Genomic DNA, 17,774 nt, shown 5'->3' with positions numbered 1-17,774 from the left:
TTGGAAAGGGGAGGTAGCAAATGTCTTCCAGAGGACATCATCAGCTGCCTGTGTTATTTTAGGCAACACTTTGAACATTTATTCTGGCTGCTGAAAAAAAAAAAAAAAAAAAAAAAAAAAAAAAGTAGGGGGGAGGGGAAAGAAAAGGGGAGAGTTTCCCTGGTAACTAATACTCAATCCTAACAACCAGACCTAATTGCAAGGTATTTTTGTTTTCTGGAAAACCTGTATTTCCCCTCCAAGCATTTCTCCAACAATTTAAGCTGCCTTCTATTTTGCTCTAAACTGTAGAAGAAAGCACCAAAAAAAGGAAAGTAAAGTTTGTTATAGAATCACAGAATGGTTTGGGTTAGAAGGGACATCAAAGATCATCTAGTTCCAACCCCTCTGCCATAGTCAGGGACACCTCCCAACAGACCAGGTTGCTCAAAGCCCCATCCAACCTGGCCTTGAACACTTCCAAGGAGGGGACATCCACAACATCTCTGGGCAACCTGTTCCACTGTCTCACCACCCTCAGACTAAAGAATTTCTTCCTAATATCTAACCCAAATCTACCCACTCCCAATTTAAAACCATTACCCCCTACTCTGTCACTCCATGACCTTGTAAAAAGTCCCTCCCAGGAATTTTTGTCTTCCCCTTTAAGCACTAGAAGACTGCTACAAGGTCTCCCTGGAGCTTCTCTTCTCCATGCTGAACAACACCAACTCTCTCAGCCTGTCTTCATAGCACAGGTGCTCCAGTCCTCTGATCACCTTCATGGTCACCCTTTGGGCTAACTCCAAGAGCTCCATGTCCTTCTTGAAGTTGGAGTCCAAAGAACTAGACACAGTGCTTCAGGTGGGATCTCATGAGAGTGGAAGAGAGGGCAAAAATCACCTCCCTTGACCTGCTGGCCCATTGACCTGCTGGCCACACTTCTTTTTATGTAGTCCAGGGTACAGTTGGCTTTCTGGGCTGCAAGGGCTCACTGCTGACTCATGTTGAGCTTTTCATCAACCAACCCACCCCCCCAGGTCTGCTCTCAATCCATTTCCCACCCAACCTGTATTTGTGCTTGGGATTGCCCCAAACCTTGCACTTGGCCATACTGAACTTCATGAGGCTGGCATGGGCCCACCTCTCAAGCCTGTCACGGTCCCTCTGTGTATTCCAAGAACTTCCTGTCTTGCTGTTTTTGTCCCACCAGAAGATATTGGGGTGTCTGAACCCTCCTGTGAGGACCAGGGCTTGTGAATGCAAAGCTGTTCCTATCCTCTGAGTCTTCCTGGTCAGGTGGCCTGTAGCAGACCAACATATCACCTGCCCCTGTCTTACCTTTAACCCTGACCCATAAGCTCTCTGTCAGCTCCATATCCATCCCCAGGCAGAGCTCCATGGACTCCAGCTGGTCAATAATGTAGAGGGCAACACTTCCTCCTCTTCTCTCCTTCCTAAAGAGCTTGCACCCACCCATCCCAATGCTCCAGTCACAGGAATCATCTCAACACTTCTCAGAGATGCTGATAACATCATAGCCCTGCAGGCATTCACAGGTCTGTAACTCCTCTTGTTTGTTCCCCATGCTACATGCCTTTGAACAGAGGCATTTAAGATCTGCTCCCATTGAAGCTGTCTTACTGGCTGGGATTACATTTTCCTGCATTTCATGTGAACTCGTGCTGGCTTGTGATCTTTCTCCAGGCCCAGGGCATCTAGTACTGGCACTGACCACAAATATGAATGTGTACAGCAAAAAAATAGATTCAGAAAATATTAGAATTCTTATCAAGCAGTTAAGAGACTCATGGAAAGGGAAAAAAGATTAAGATAAAACAGTGAAGGTAAACATGCCATCATAATCACCTAAAATTCTTTCCACTTTTCCCTAAAGACACCTTCTCACTGTCTAAGATTGTCTGGCTTCTAACTTTGAACTGATGGCTCATTATATAAAGCAACAGCAGAATTTCTCCCCTTGAGTCCCCACATTTCTGAAACAGTAGCAATTTCACAAATCCCTTCCCAGTTATCATCATTCTGCCTTCCCAATAGTCACATATTTTAACTATATTTTAAGCAGGCAAGTGGAGTGCAACAAGCATGTCCCCTGTGTAACAATGCCTTCAAACTTCATGACACATGGTAGGTCTGATGAGATACCAGATCTCAACAGAGCAGTGTGTCCTTCCTGTAATTAAAATAATCTATGCATGCATGAGCAGGGTGATCCAGAAGGGAGGAACTTGCCTCTAGACAGGGCTTGGATTAATAATAATGTTCACGAGTACATAAGCAAGTAAAATAGCCAAGAGAAAGTTAAAACAATTCATGCTGTAATTACAGTGGCCAGGAGAAAAATTAATTGATATGCAGAGAAGCCTATGTCTCCCATTACCTACAAATGAGAAGTTGGGAAGTTCCCAGGTTTGAACATAGCAGAAGGAAAACTCCCAATACCTCACAAACAGCCCCAAACTGTTCTGCAGAGAAATAGCTCTATTTACTCACAATATATTTCCTGTATTTTTCTCCTTTCTTTGTTATCAAGTGCATTTTCACAAGAAAACATGACCTTTGATTATTTTGGTACTTATTCTCTGCTGGAAATCTAATTCCTCCACCTCCAAAATCACAGTCACCCCTGGAGAGGTGCCAGCCATGCTTCTAACTCACAGAAAGGCTTGAGTGTTAAGAGTACAAAAATCCAGTTGACATGCAAGTGACCCTTGTAATAAAAAAGGAAAGCAGGAGTACAGGACACATGAGGGTGGGGGTAGGAAAGGCAGAGTTTTCTGAAGAATGTGATTTTGAAAAAAATGCTATGAGGTGGCATTTGTGGAACAAACTGCTCTGCTTTTGGCTTTAAAACAACAGTTGGATCTCTCTACTCATGCATCATGCAGACAAGATAGAATCTGTCTCTCTCTACCATGAATCTCTTCATCCACTGAGTAATCTGAATGACACCAGTGGAAATCAGCCATCCAGCGTGGCTGCCAAAATTATGAGAGCCTCACTGGCAGCCAGTTATTGAGAGATGGATAAATTATTTGGTTAGAAACTAATTACACACAGCCTGAGGGGCCTTGAGGTCCGTACTCCGCACAACAATAAAGTAAAATGGGGCTTGGCTCCACTGAGATCAGAAATCTGAAGTGTTGGGTTGACTGTGGAACCAAGCCTCCCTTCCCTGAGGAAGAAACACTTCTGGGGGGAAGAGAGCATCTTGCCAGTTGGCAAACAGAACTACTACAGAATTAAATCCTGACCCACCTAAAGGCTGTGCAGAATCTGCAATACAGACCAAACGATCACACATTCTTTATGTCAAGCAAGATTAGAAATAAATAGGCAAGAAAACAGATACTTGAAGGGGTTTGACAGACAGATGTAAAACCAAAAGCATTTTGAGCTTTCTTGCTTACACAGATTTATGCGAATCACTAAAAAGACTCATTGAAGACGCTTCTCTTACTTTACTGTGATACCGGCCTGCTGAAGATTTTTTTCCCCTTTTTTTCTTTATATATCCTATATTCTCTCAATAGTAGGATTTTAGTAATAGAAAATTATTAATATATTCAGTTTTCTATGAAGGAAGGGAGGCTAAGGAACCCAAATTCTGTAAAACACACATTTGGTATTAGAAATAGAAAATGGTTTCAACTTGGTCTATCAACAAACAAGCTCCACCATCTCACATAAAAATAAAACTCCTCTTTCCTCTAAGTAAAATGCTTGTATCTGTTACTAAACACATCCGCTTCTCAGCTTGACGTCCCATTTGTTAGAGCTTACCACTGCAAGTCCTGTTGTCAGAGTTCAAGGAATAGTGAGCTGGGCATCCACAGACAAACCCACCAACAGGGACTGCCAGGCAGAGGTGGGAGCAGTGACCATTGCTAGAGGCACACTCGTTCCAGCCTGCCTGCCTGGAGGAATGGAAGACCAGGATGTCCATAACATAATCCAAATGCCCTTGGATGATAGTTCGGTTCTGGCCACTGGTCTTGTTGGCTCGCTCGATGCTACGCCGGCTCCAGTCTGTCCAGTAAATGTAGTCCTGATACTGGGTCAAGCCAAATGGATGAGGTAAATCATCAGCTATAATCTCACGGTCAAGGCCTGTTTCAGAAGAGAGAAAGAGCAGAATTATATGGGGACAAGTGATATTCTGTTGGACATGGCCCTTGCGTGGAAAGGTTAACACATTGAAGCTACTGTTTCATTGTTACAAGAATAAATTATCAAGTAATGGTCAATATTTAAAAGAAGTCTTAGAGCTCATCACAGAAATGTGCTAATCCTGCTGAAGAGAATGTATTTTGCTAAGGAAAAAAGTCTCAGTTTTGGAAATCATCATGTTTCTCAAAGATTCTGTCCTTTTCCTAGTTCCTCCCAAAAAAAAACAAGGTTCCCTCTGAAGGAGATGCAGGATCCTGCCACTGTATTCCCAGTTCAGCATTTCTCCACACAACATTTGGGTCTCTACCTGCTGCTTACAGAGGGAGAATTATTATGGAGCTTTATAAAATTCTATGTTGCATTATGAGAAAAAAGAATAAATGCACAAGATTAAACTAACCTGACTCTGGATCTTTTTAACAGGAAAGAGCAGTCAGACATTGAAGGTAAGAAGCAGTTAATTGAGTATATCATGGAAATGTTAAGAGACCTTAAGGTGCAGGACATGGGAGGGAAAATCATTTCAACTATGCTGTTTCAACCACTTCATTACCACAGGATGTCCTGCTGTCTAGTCACAGTAAATGAATGGGAGATTACAAAGCAAGAGGTCTTTCCCTCTTTGCACAGAGAAGACAAGGATGCACAGCTGCTCCACACTCTACCATCACTAGCCACAGGGAAGACTGAATTCTAATGCTGTGTCCAGTTCCAAGGTAGAGAGGGCAACACTGAGCCAGCCTCAAGTGCACACCAAAATACATTGAGAAGCTAAAGTTTTTATATTACATATAATTCCTATAATGCATTTTCCTGTTTTGATCTTTTTCTAGCTTTGTTCCACTATTGCAAACATACTGTTTAAAACAGATTAACTCCTTTAGCCTTAAATTTTGGTGAGTGAATGTTAATCTAAATACTTTTGCACACAACAAGGCAGCCCACTCCCATGGGTGCTGAGAAGTCAAAAACAGATACTGTGAAAATCTGAGAGGCCTCAGGTCCTCAGTACACTATCCTGGCACAGTGAAAGAATAATCCTCCACCTCAATTTAGTTGTAACGAACAGCTGATAAAGCAATCAGAGACCCCAAGCATGAGGGAGAGCTCTCCTGGTGGCCAGTACTAGCCAGGAAAATCTCCTTAGCATGTAGGATATTGGGGAAAAAAAGAAGACCTGAACCCCGATAATTCTAACAAAGATTAAAAAACAACTTGTATTAAATGATATTGTGAAGAACGTCCAGTAAGTTGTTTTCTTGGCTTTATCCATTCCTTTCACAGGTGATGACGTGTTTGTTATGTATTTGCCAGTGCTCTTCAGAGCAGCAAAACAAGACTACAAAACTCTGAAAGTTGACAGCTTTGTCCTACATATAACTGAAAACATGTACAGCTTGTATAATTTTAACTTGTGAGCAACTTTATCACCTACAAGAAAATCAAGGCTTCACTGAGTGCTGTGTTGCATAAACACTGATTATAAAAACAAATGTTAAAGGCGCGTGAGTTTGGCAAAATCTATTTTTGTCTTAAGAAGCGTATCTTTGCATTATTTAAACTATAACTTGCCACGGGGAACTGTGAAAGAGCAGCAGCATCCCCACAATGCTGCCCAGAGCTCTGGGGCTCACCTAGCATGTTGGAGGATTCTATCAGGTTGGTATCCAGGTCAGTCCAGTACAGTCGTCTTTTCGCATAGTCAATTGTCAGGCCGTTAGCACGTCCCACGTTTGGTACCAAAGTAGTCCGCTCAGTGCCATCCATAGCAGCTCTGTCAATCTTTGGCTTACCACCCCATTCGGTCCAGTACATAAACCTGATTAACAGGACAAAATAAATAAATAAACCACATTTATCTGAAGAAGAACTCAAGGGGAGGAAGAAAACCCCAAAATCCTTAGAATGAGAGAAAAACAAGAGCTGCAAATTTGAGCATTTATTAAGCCCCATTACCACGAATGTTTTTTTCAAAACTAAAGCAAGGAAATGAGTCAAGTTTTCTCAAAATGCTGCCAACATTATTTTTTCCACTAGAAGTTGGATTTTCACCAGCAAGTTCTGTATGAAAGCACGTCAATCTTAACTAATCCTTACACATCAGTTAAAAGGCAAGAGGTTGGCCAGTTGGGCACCATCATGTATAGCTAGTTATCTAGCAAGGCATTTTCTATGTCATTTAGCTTCTGTTTCTATTCAATTGACCATCAAATGAAGGACTAAAAAAGGGTACATATGCATTTGTTAACAGGTACCACTGCTCACCTCCATGCAACTAAGCTGGCCAGAAGCATAAAAGTGTGTTATATTTCAGCCAAGGGTAAAACAACACAAAGCTGTACATTTCCACTGGAGTAAAACCATAAACTCTTGCATACTTACATGCCAGTTTATGCCACATTTGGCAGATGCACAGACATATTTGTTTCCTTTAGGCACTGTATAGTAAAGGGCTGTATATTTGACATTTGGTGTTCAGCAGTTAGTCACTTCTTCCAAAACATAAAGTGAATATGGCTTTTAAAATGAGGCAGTCACAGCTGGCCAGTGTTCACAATTTTATCCTTTAATGCCTTGAGTAACAAACACCTGTGAAATGCTTTTGAATTTCAACCAACAACACTGTGGGAAAGGTTGCTTCAGAAATCAATGATCGGGGGGGATGGGCAGTTATTCTTCAGACCAAGGAACACTTGCAGTTTTTTTGTAAACAGTTTTGCACCTATTTTGTGCATGAATTTTTTAAACTGTACACACAGCATGGACCTCAAGTGTTAGAATTGCCCCTGTGATGCCAATGCCATGAAAACTTCCACACAAAGTACAACAACCTGGCTCAGATTAATACAAAAGGAAAACCAGGTATTTGGGCTCAAAAGCGAAGTAATTTTTTTTTTTCTGGTCTGTGGTGAAGAGACAAAGCATTGAATTGTAATAATCCTTGGAAAAAAACTACTCTCAGGATAAAAATAGAATCAACCAGAGCAACCTTTTGTTACAACCGTTTAACTGGATCTAACAACTCGGTTTTAGATGCCCTCTGATGTACTCCTCCAGGTAACCCCTGGCACATCAGGGCTGAACCCCATCTACATGTCCCAGCGGGGATAGTGTAGAACTCCGTTCAACTAAGCAGTGCCACAGTTACCACCACTTTGTTAAAAATGAAGCAGTAGGAATGTGTTTCAATGCTGCAGAGTTCTCTGCATTGTTGTAACTCTTGCAGTGTCACAGGAAATGTGATAATTTTTTAACACTTGAAAATGAAAGTTTCCTCATTTGTAAAATAAGAATACAACACTGGTATAGCCTCAAAAAGGTTTTGCAGCAATTAGGCAATGTCAAATGATTGTTTCATTTCATAAGTAGAAGAACTATTTCAGAAGCTAAACAGTTTTTGCCTTGCCTTGCTCTGCTCTCTTCCTGCCTCCCCCAGCTTATTGCCCTACTTTTGCTACTACGTTTGAATCCAACCCAGGAGTTCCTTTTGAAGAAATCTTTCATTTTGGAGATAGGTGGGTATAATTGTTTCTACTCTTCCTCTGTCTTTGTATCCCTTGTCCATACCAACTAAAAAGGCTCACTTACCTGAAGAAAAAAACACCTTCCTTATTCTCAGAAAATAAATTTCACTCCCTCACTCTCAAGTTAAATCATTTATTACCTTTATTGGACCCTAACTTATGATAAAAAGGATCCTCATTTTTACAAGGCCAAATATTTTCTTTTCAATGCTATAGTCCTTTTCTAATTAAAGAATTCCATAAATCTAAAACTTCTTTGATTCTGTGGTTAATTAAAAAACTAAATATAAATCCCTTTTTAATGAGCTGCTCTGATTTTTTCCTGTAGTATTCTTAATGATTATTCAGAACGTCGAGAGCATATTCCTCCAGCCCTCACACTCTAATTTACCAGGTTGTATTCCCCAGCTCAGTTCTCTCAGGATTTCCATGCAATGCCTAACATGCCCTTGAGGAAGCATTACGATGTTGTTTTTCACTGCTCACGAACATAAAATTAAATCTGCAAGTTACCCCTCAGCAGGGTCCAGTGCCAGAGCTCGGGGACTGTCAAGGTCTTTCCACACCAGCACTTGGCGGTGCTGCCCATCCAGCTTTGACACTTCTATACGATTGGTTCCAGTATCAGCCCAGTACAAGTTCTTCCCCAGCCAATCTACGGCCATGCCTTCCGGGTAATCCAAGCCAAACTCCACAACGTGTTCCAGTGCGCTGCCATTCATAAATGCTCTGCTGATGGTCTGTGGGAATAAAAAGATACACAGGCAAATTAGAATTTTTAACCAGTCTGTCATTGGGCTGGTTGTTTCCTTTGTTGCATTTTAAACACTTTCAGATTTTAGGGATCTCATAGGAAAGAGGATCTGACAATATCCTACTTATTCGCAAAGGGAACAATGCTGCTATTCAGAAGTAATTATTTACTGTACTCTATGAATGTGTTCTGTGCCAATTACTAAAGTGTTTCACTAGGGAAATAAATGGGGTAACTAATCTGGTTCAATTAAGCAGTCGACATGCCAAAGTGACCTTAATAACTCAGTGGCAACTTTGAGGGGGAAATATTTTGGCTCTCCCAGGGCTATACAAAAGCATCAATGTTATAGCACAGAACAATATTTAAAGCAGCCTGGTGAAAAACTTCTGGACAGAACAACCTATAAAGGAAAACTAACCTAAACGACCAATTAGTTCAGTAGTGCAAGTGATTCAGTACTGATGGTTTAATTTAATTTCACTAAGCAGAATTTCTTCTTGGTCCTTAATACAAAAGATTTCTTTCAATTCTTGCCATCAGAGATCAGCTTGTGAAAGCAGATACAGACAGAATTACATTTTAATAATACATAAGAGTTCAGGCATTCCCTGATTTACTATAACCACTTATAAGTCTGAAAGTAAAAGAGTAACCTCCAGTTGGTACAAAATTCTTTTTGGCAAATATGAGTTTTCTTTCCATGTCCTTAATATTTCCTTCCACACACACTCCTCACACTCGTAACCCATCAGAAAATAACACAAAGATTGGTTTTCTTTTTGTTTACTTCCAAGTTTGGATGCTACCTGCTAATTATGCCAGCTTGTGACAGTACACAGCAGGGAAGTCTGTATCGCAGTCATCATCTGTATCACCCTCAGAAATTAATCAGATAATTGCTTTCTTTTTATTTCAAACACAGCTCAAATACCATGCCTGAAGAGTTCAGCCAAGCCACCTCTCTCAAGCTCACTTAGACCTTGTGTTTTTAATTTTTATGATTCTTCAGTTGCAAAGGTCCATGAGTTTATTGTTGGTACAGGTCTCAACCCAATTACAATTTTTTTTTTTTTTTAAATAAAAATTAATTATTAGTGCTCACAATTCTGTTTACATCTACAACCCATGAAAAACAAAGTGCATAACTAGGCTCACTGATAACAGAGTAACAGACAATACACAAATTTCTGCTGCACCATTAATACACTTAAACACCCACCCTCAACCTTTTCTGATTTGTCAGTCTAGAGCCTAGACCAGTTTTACAAGGTCTGTGATACATAATATGCCTCTAAATGCATTAGCTATACAAATTAATCAATAGGCAAGACCCATTTTCACTTCCTGACCCAACAGAAGGCTTTCTCCCATTAAAGATCACTGGCAAAACATCTGTGACACCTGCTATACAGTATTCTTCTCAGCTTTCTGCCAAAAAACTATTTCTTGCAAACTTATCCTTTATGTGAAAATGTATACATTAGATTATCAGTGTTTACTACTAACGTAAACATTAGGAGAGAAGGCTGCTAGTACAACAAAAATGTGTGACATTCTGACTTAGAACAAGCTCTTATAGCTAACCCTGGAATCCTGTAAATTGCCTTTGTCAATCCATTCTCAAATATCTCAAGAGCCTTGTAACAAGTTAATAGCTAATATGGGATAAACTTCTACCTTTAGGGAAATGTCAGTCCAGTAAATCCGATTATCTGTCACATCAAAATCCAGAGCAGAAGCTTCCTTGACTCCGGTGAGTGGAATAGCAACGTTGTTGTTGTTTGTTTCTAAAGAGATTCTTCTGATATCTGCTCTTCGAGAAAAGAGCAGGAAAGCTTCTGGAACTATGCAGGTTTTCATATCATTGATGAGCTCTAAGCCTATGGGGCAAGCGCAGCGGAGGCCTTGGGGTCTGTACAGACAGAGATGGCTGCAGCCCCCGTTTTCCTCTGCACAAGGGTTTGTACCTGTGCACAAAACAAAAGCCAAAGCAATTATTGCACAAGCACTTGAGTTGGAAGACAAAATATTGCACAGTCACTTTGGTTGGAAGACAAAGCCAGGCCTCACACGCATCAAGGACACTATGAATTCTTACATCTAGCTTTTCACCCTTCATTCTCTGAATGAATTAATATTTATTCATTTCTTGTTATCCTTTAGAAGGCTGTTTGTTTGCATGGCTGGAAAGTCAGCATTTGTTTTGCTGACCCCATGAACCAAACCCAGCAGTATGGAAAGGGATCTGGACTCCAACAGCTACTGATGTTGGATTCACCCCAAAAACAGTAAATGACTGAAAAGCACGTCAGTAAGCAAACATATGTTCAGCTGCCTTTTGCGGTACCCTTCTTCAGTAACACACTACAATTGTGTTCCTAGAGATGGAAAATTGGCAGATCTATTTTCACATCCATTCAATGGCTTCTTCTCTCCAGAATGCTGGTAAAGCAGCTTTCTTCTCTGTTAACACATGCTGGAAATCAACCTACTAAGAGATGCTCAGCATTATCAAGCTCAATTTGCCAAGCAGTAGGAAAGAGTGCCCCATTTAAATCACAGGTAGCACAGGGCATCTTGCTAATGTGGCAGCAGCAATGCAAAGGTACACCTCAACTACGTTTTATTAACTCCCTGGGCTAGAATCCACACATGGCAGCAAGAAGCTGCAAGCCCTACCCACACAGCAGGATATTCAGTGAATACAATCAGTTCTCTGCATGCCACAGTTGCACTGTTACCCATGCTAGATAGTCAACAGTAGCAAATTTAGAGCTAGATCTTGCATTTTTATATCACAGACACCACAGGGCAGAAAAGTACTTCTAGTTATTTAAAAAGATGATTATGCAGTGTTAATCTGAAAAGCACTGAACAGAATAAAACTGGTTCAGTCTTAGCTTTCACATACCACACATTCAGATTGCAAGATGAAAAGCTGTTACAGCTGTAGTTTCATAAACATCTGGGCTATCTGTTACACAAAGTTCTCGTTTTCCATGACTCTTGTTCTCCCCTAGTGTTGTTGATCTAGTGTTGTGCAAACCTACAAGCTGCTCCAATTCCATAAGAAGCAGAAAATTACCCACTCTGGGGGGTGCCTGGCTGTGTTCTCTTCCAAGTTAGAGAGTTAAAGCACTTCACAAAAGACCTACCCCATCCCATCAAACTGCAGCCTGCAGTAAAACTGGATTCTGCCCATTTCTAAAAATCTGACCCAGTATAAAGCGATACCTGCAGAAAAGCACGACTGGAATTTTCTATTTCATTTTATATGCCTGCTGAGTAGCCTCACTCACCAATTATCTGGTGGACATTTGTAGCTTTCAGGCCCATTAGGTCAGGCAGTTGATCTATGATGATCTCTCTTTCTGCTGTTCGCTTGTGCACACGTTCGATGCTGCGTCTTTGCCAGTCTGTCCAATACACGTAGTCTCCCAACAATGTGAATCCAAAGATGTGAGGCAGCTTGTCCTCCACCAGAACTCTTCTCCCAGTTCCATCAGCATTCATTACCTATGGATATACACACACTTATTATGTAACCAGAATAATTCTGTCACTCTTTATCAGAGATTAATTAACTTGCTGCTCCACACTTAGACTCCAAATTAAAAAAATAATCTTCTACTCATTAAAATGCTATCAATGTTTCAGAACAGTCCAATAAAAAAAAAAAAAAGAACTGTATTTAAACAGGTATGTCTTCTAAAAGCCACAGGAGACCCCTTATGAACAAGGCTGTCCTCCAGACAGATATAAGGTGAAATTATGACACAACATTTCTTATATGTGCACTAGGAACTATCATGTGCCTGTTGGACACTGCCTCTCTCTCTCGTTTCTGACTTATGTCATTTTTTTTACTTTTAAATGGGAACAGTTGGTTTCCTTGAACACAAGATTACAGTGGCAAGGAGTCCTGGTTCAGCAACTTGTAGTTCATAGTCCCTCTCAAGTGAGCTTTGCCCAGGTTACAAATAGCACGAAGAGGAAGTCCTGCTCAAATTCCAGTATGCAAACAGTCAAGAGGATCTATGGAATATGTATATATTCTCAAGTCTGAATAAGGTTCCAGTTTTACATTCTTCACAATTAAGTTCACTATTTTTTGCACTTGAAGGAACACTAATAGTCTGTAAATAACTGCATGCCTTTGATCAACACACCTGAATTTACTGTGTCATTTTCCTCTACTGCGAAAATAATAATACTTAACTTCCTGAGAGAGACACTGAAAGGATTAAACATATGTATCCATGCTCAAGTGATCACTTATCTTATGAGTGCCAAATAAAAAGTACTGTAGTGACAGGTGTGAAAAGAGTCCAGTGTACTAAGTTTAAAAATTATTCATTGCAATTTCATGGAAAAGTTATTTCTGAAATATCCCTGCTTGTTTCAAGTTTTCAGATTAAGTTACAGCATGTATACTATCAGAAGAACAACAAAACAAAAAACCCCAACAGAACCTTCACATAAAAATTTCCCAAAGTAATAGGACTCACAGAACTCCAGGTAGCAAACTAATCCCTGAAACCTTAAAATATCCTTCCCACTACTCAAGGATGTTCCAAGTTAAGGACTGGCAAAATGGTGATTTACTGTATTCACTGTTTTCAAAATTCTCACTTGTCTTGGTGGAATTAAGATAAAACACAGGCAAGTCTGTGTGATTTGTGTGATTTCCCATTCTTCCCATGGTTCTAGCCCAAAGACTTGTGCAATGACAACCTTCAGGATCAGTTGGTTTAGTAACTCCAGTGGGATGGATTATTTTTTGGCATAAAAAAATTTCCTATTGCATGAGAAACGAGAAGGCTAGCTGGAGCTACTCCTAATTTTTGCCTACCCAACCACAGAGAGAGAGGGAAGAAAGGAACAGAGAAACTGTTCTCAGCATACAGTACAATGTGCGTGTTAACAAAATATTGCTAAATTCACTTGCAAAGTGGAAGAAAATGCCATAATTTTCACAATAATTCCATTTCTCCTTCCTGATATTACTGCTCTTACTCTCAGTATGTTAGAATGGGAATTGACTCTTTATGTGCATATTTCTTACAGAAAAATGAAAGAGGTTCTGTATACTTGCTGGTCTGTAGGAATAAGCTCCACGTTTAAAAAGACAAAGAAGCTCAATTACTCTGTGGAACTGGCTCACCAAAGACTCTTTACTCTAGTAGTGCACCTGGCATGCTTCTACAAATGCACTGAGGCACACACATCACAAAATACAACAAGCACTACTCAGTGTCATCCCCCCTCCCTGGGTTCCTATCCTTTAGCAAGTCAAGTGCAGTTCTTGAATGGTGCATTTACCATCCTAAAGCTGTAACTTATGTCCTTTACACTGGTGACCAGAACCAAACATAGCTTTTTCTATCACTAGTTGTTTAGATGGGCTCAGAGCCCAGCATAATTGCTTAATTTCTGGACTTCCTTTTGAAAACAAGTCCTGCTATTCCATTTATTTTACTTCAGAAACTTTCAGCATCTGCTGTCTCTCAGTTCCTAGCAGCATGCCTCCTACACTCTGTTTTGATAAATGAGATTGCTAAAAAACAGACTAATGGTTAACTTTAAAACCAGGGCCACAGGTTTAACATTTGTAAAATAAACTGTGAATTATAGTTCTTAAGCCCACTATCCCTTCAAGAAACAATGTCCACCACCAAGCAAAACTGGTCATCCCCTTTTGCCCAACACCCCTCTTCTAACCCTAACAGTCACCTCTCATTTCTGTGATACTTGTTTCTCCTTTCCCCTCAAACTAGAGACCAGCCATTTGCTTGTAACTAATTACAATACTAATACATGGCAATCAGTGCTTGCTAACCAGACCAATCAGATATGCAGACTGGAGGGATGTAGCAAAGTATATCAACTAAAACCACACAGTAATAACCACCAAAGCATCACCAGAACAAAGCAGTATCTTTACGTACTACATTGTTTGCCTTTTACTTACTAAAGGAAGGAAGTTGTGTATTTACAGGGGTGTTTAACTACTGGCAAAGAGAATTAATTGGAAGGTGTATGGTGAGAGATTAACTTACTCTGGCTAACCTTAAAAGGGGAGCTGTTCATAAAAGCTTTCTCTTTACACTGAAAGACAGGAAGAGAGAAGGGAGGGCTTTAGGATTAAGTACCTGCTTTTAACTAATTTTTGTTTTGCCACATAGGGGTTATTTTTAAAGACAGCTTTATGCCACCTAGATAAAACAGACACCTATCTGAAAGCACTTCTACATCCCTGTCACCCTTCCCCCACAGCCATCTTTCCTGAGCCCATCTGTGCAACATTACTTAATATCCACAGCTGTCCATTAGCAGCTGGTAAAACAACATGAATATTTCCATGGTACAAGGTTGTTTGCAGTCATTTTGGCTGCATTTTGAGAGATTTGAATAGAATTCCATCAATATGCTGCAGAACCAGTCTGGTGTAAGACAGGAAAGTGGCCATGGGCTATAATGATGATACATCTAATAAGCACAAGGAAAAAGAAACTATCACTGATCAACTGATTTCTAAGGATTTCAGCATCATCTTCTCACTTACTAAAATCTGGGTGGCAACTAAGTCCCAGCTGACACTGCTTTAAGCATTTATTCCCCTTTTCCAGTCTAGATAGATCAGCTTTTCACAGGGAAGCCTATCTCTACTGTACCCCCCCCATATAAAAAACCCATCTTCTGCTCCTATGAGGCAGTGTCTCCAGTGGTTACGCTGCTGTAACCACAGTGTGGTGTGGGTTTCACATTCTGAGGCCATTCTGAATACTGCAAACCACAGTGAGACTATAGACTACAACAGGAAACAGATGTGGTGCAACCACAAACACTACCTTTACTGAAAGAGTGAGTTGTTCCATGAAAAAAAAACCCAAAAAACAAAAAACCAACAAAACTTATGTATAAAAATTAAATAGCCTCAGAAAAAATACCAGATAGCCTGCCTGTAGGATATGGGGCTTGCTTATTCTAGAACAATAATGAATGCAAACTTATGGCCTCATGAAAACACAGCTTATTAAAAAAAAATTAATGCTGAAAATATGGTTGTATTCTAAGATGCTGTATTTAATGATCAGCAGGAATAATAAAACAATAACATTGATGTATAACTTCTATTATAAAGTTACTGACTGGATTCCACACTGATGTATTCTAAGGATCTTGCTATCAGATACTCTGGACTCAATTCACTCTTGAACACCAGTATTAACTGTGATAAATAGGCTAATGCTGTGAATTTACCTTTTTCATAATCCAGGATTTGAATGTATGGTAGTTTACGCTTGTAATTTGAGAGGTTTAAGTCTAGAGCTCAATCATTATGTCGATCCCATTTGTGAAAATAACATTTGGACCTGGTTAGAGCTTGTGCTGGAACTCTGGCAAAGCTACACAGACTTGCAGTCCCCTCAGGTCTAGCAGACCAAAGTCACTGGCAGTAGGGACAAGGCAGAGGTGCACCAGTTTATATCCACAGCACTGGGAGGTGCTAAGAATAGAATCATAGAATCATAGAATTGGCTGGGTTGGAAGGGACCTCAGAGATCAAGTCCCAACCCTTGATCCACTACTGCTGCAGTTACCAGCCCATGGCACTGAGTGCCACATCCAGTCTCTTTTTAAATATCTCCAGGGACGGAGAATCCACTGCTTCCTGGGGCAGCCCATTCCAATGTCTGATCACCCTCTCTGTAAAGAAATTCTTTCTCCGTAAAGAATTTCTTTCTAATATCCAACCTAAACCTCCCCTGGCACAACTTGAGACCTTGCCCTCTTGTCTTGCTGAGAGTTGCCTGGGAAAAGAGACCAACCCCCACCTGGCTACACTCTCCCTTCAGGGAGTTGTAGAGAGTGATGAGGTCTCCTCTGAGCCTCCTCTTCTCCAGGCTGAACAGCCCCAGCTCCCTCAGCCTCTCCTCATAGGGTCTGTGCTCAAGTCCCTTCACCAGAAACTATCTGTCCCTACAGAGCCATATTTAGATGAATATCAAGCATAAGAGCCCAGGAAGCATGCAGGCCCAGGAAAACAACGTTCTTTCCAACATAAATCTGGGAGACCATCAGCCAAAGCTGGTATGACTTACTCATGGTTAACCTGGTGCCTTAAGCAGGGTGACAGTGTACAAATTCTTCCTTTTCATCTTAACTCATCTGCACAGCTTCATCTTACTTCTGTGGGACCACAGAATCATAGACCAGCCCAGTTTAGATGGGACCTCTGAAGACCATCTGGTCCAACCTTTTGTGGGAAAGGAAGACTAGATGAGATTACCTAGCATCCTATCCAGTCACAACTTGAAAACTTCCAGTGATGGGGACTCCACCACATCCTTATGTGGAGGTTATTCCAGTGAATGATTGGTCTCACTGTAAAATACTTCTTTGTTGTACTGAAATGAAACCTCTCTCAGTGCACCTTGTAATAGTTGTCCCTGAACTCTCCATGAAGCTCCTTGTGAAAGCAGAGCTTTGGTCCTCCTTGTAGCTGCCCTTTAAATATTGGAAAGCTTACGAGGTCCCTATTGAGCCTTCTCTTCTCCAAGAGAAAAAGACCTAACTACTTCCATTTTTACTTCTAGGTCAGGTTCTGAAGCCCTTTGATCATCATTGTTGCCTTCCTTTGGGCCATCTCCAGTCTGTCTGCATCATTTTTGAATTGTGGGGACCAGAGCTGGACACAGTACTGTAGATATGGCCTGAGAAGCCCTTGGTGGGATGATGACATCTCCCTCTACTAGCAATGCCCTCTGAATGCCCAGGACCAATTTGCCTTTGCTGCTGCAGCAGCACATTGGACTCACGTTCAGCTTCTTGTCTACCAGGACCACCACGTGCCTTTCAGTCTGGGTTCAAGAACTGTATTTTCAACTGGGTTCTTAGAGCAACATAAACAGAACAGATCAGGGTAATATCAGACATATGAAGTAATATCATAAAATTAATATGTGTACCTACTATAAAAAAACAGCTCTGAGGGGAAAAAATGGACATCTCATCTAAATTTCCTGTTCCATTATCCTTCCCCTCTAAAAACAAAGTCCTGATCAAATATACCCTCTTTGACTGAACAATCAAAACTTTACACCTAAAAACTCAAGAAAATTATAGTCAGTGTCATTAAATTACTGTTACCAGTATTTTCCCTCAATCCCAAAATGTTAGGAAGTGTTTTGGATATGAAATGGGAAGGCATCTGTCCAATTCAATGAAATTCTGAGAAATCATCAGAAGAGATACCTGGAATCCTTTATATGTGCTACAGAAATCAAGTGCCTCCAGCCAACTCTACAATTTCTTACTGT

The 17,774-nt window shown here is 40.6% G+C and overlaps 1 protein-coding gene across 1 annotated transcript in view; it reads right to left on the bottom strand.

The window, feature by feature from the left end:
- The window catches only part of LRP6 (LDL receptor related protein 6), a 125,259-nt gene that overhangs the window by 27,231 nt on the left and 80,254 nt on the right, over nucleotides 1-17,774 (bottom strand). The window contains exons 8-12 of the mRNA XM_030444560.1: nucleotides 11,751-11,967; nucleotides 10,129-10,418; nucleotides 8,208-8,434; nucleotides 5,805-5,989; nucleotides 3,784-4,110 (exon numbers count right to left, since the gene is read on the bottom strand). Of these exons, the coding sequence (XP_030300420.1) occupies nucleotides 3,784-4,110; nucleotides 5,805-5,989; nucleotides 8,208-8,434; nucleotides 10,129-10,418; nucleotides 11,751-11,967 (1,246 nt within the window). The remainder of the gene's footprint in view (nucleotides 1-3,783; nucleotides 4,111-5,804; nucleotides 5,990-8,207; nucleotides 8,435-10,128; nucleotides 10,419-11,750; nucleotides 11,968-17,774) is intronic.

This window comes from Calypte anna, chromosome 1, assembly GCF_003957555.1.
Source record: "Calypte anna isolate BGI_N300 chromosome 1, bCalAnn1_v1.p, whole genome shotgun sequence".
NCBI classification, from domain to species: domain Eukaryota; kingdom Metazoa; phylum Chordata; class Aves; order Apodiformes; family Trochilidae; genus Calypte; species Calypte anna.
This window is presented reverse-complemented; position numbering and strand designations above follow the sequence as displayed.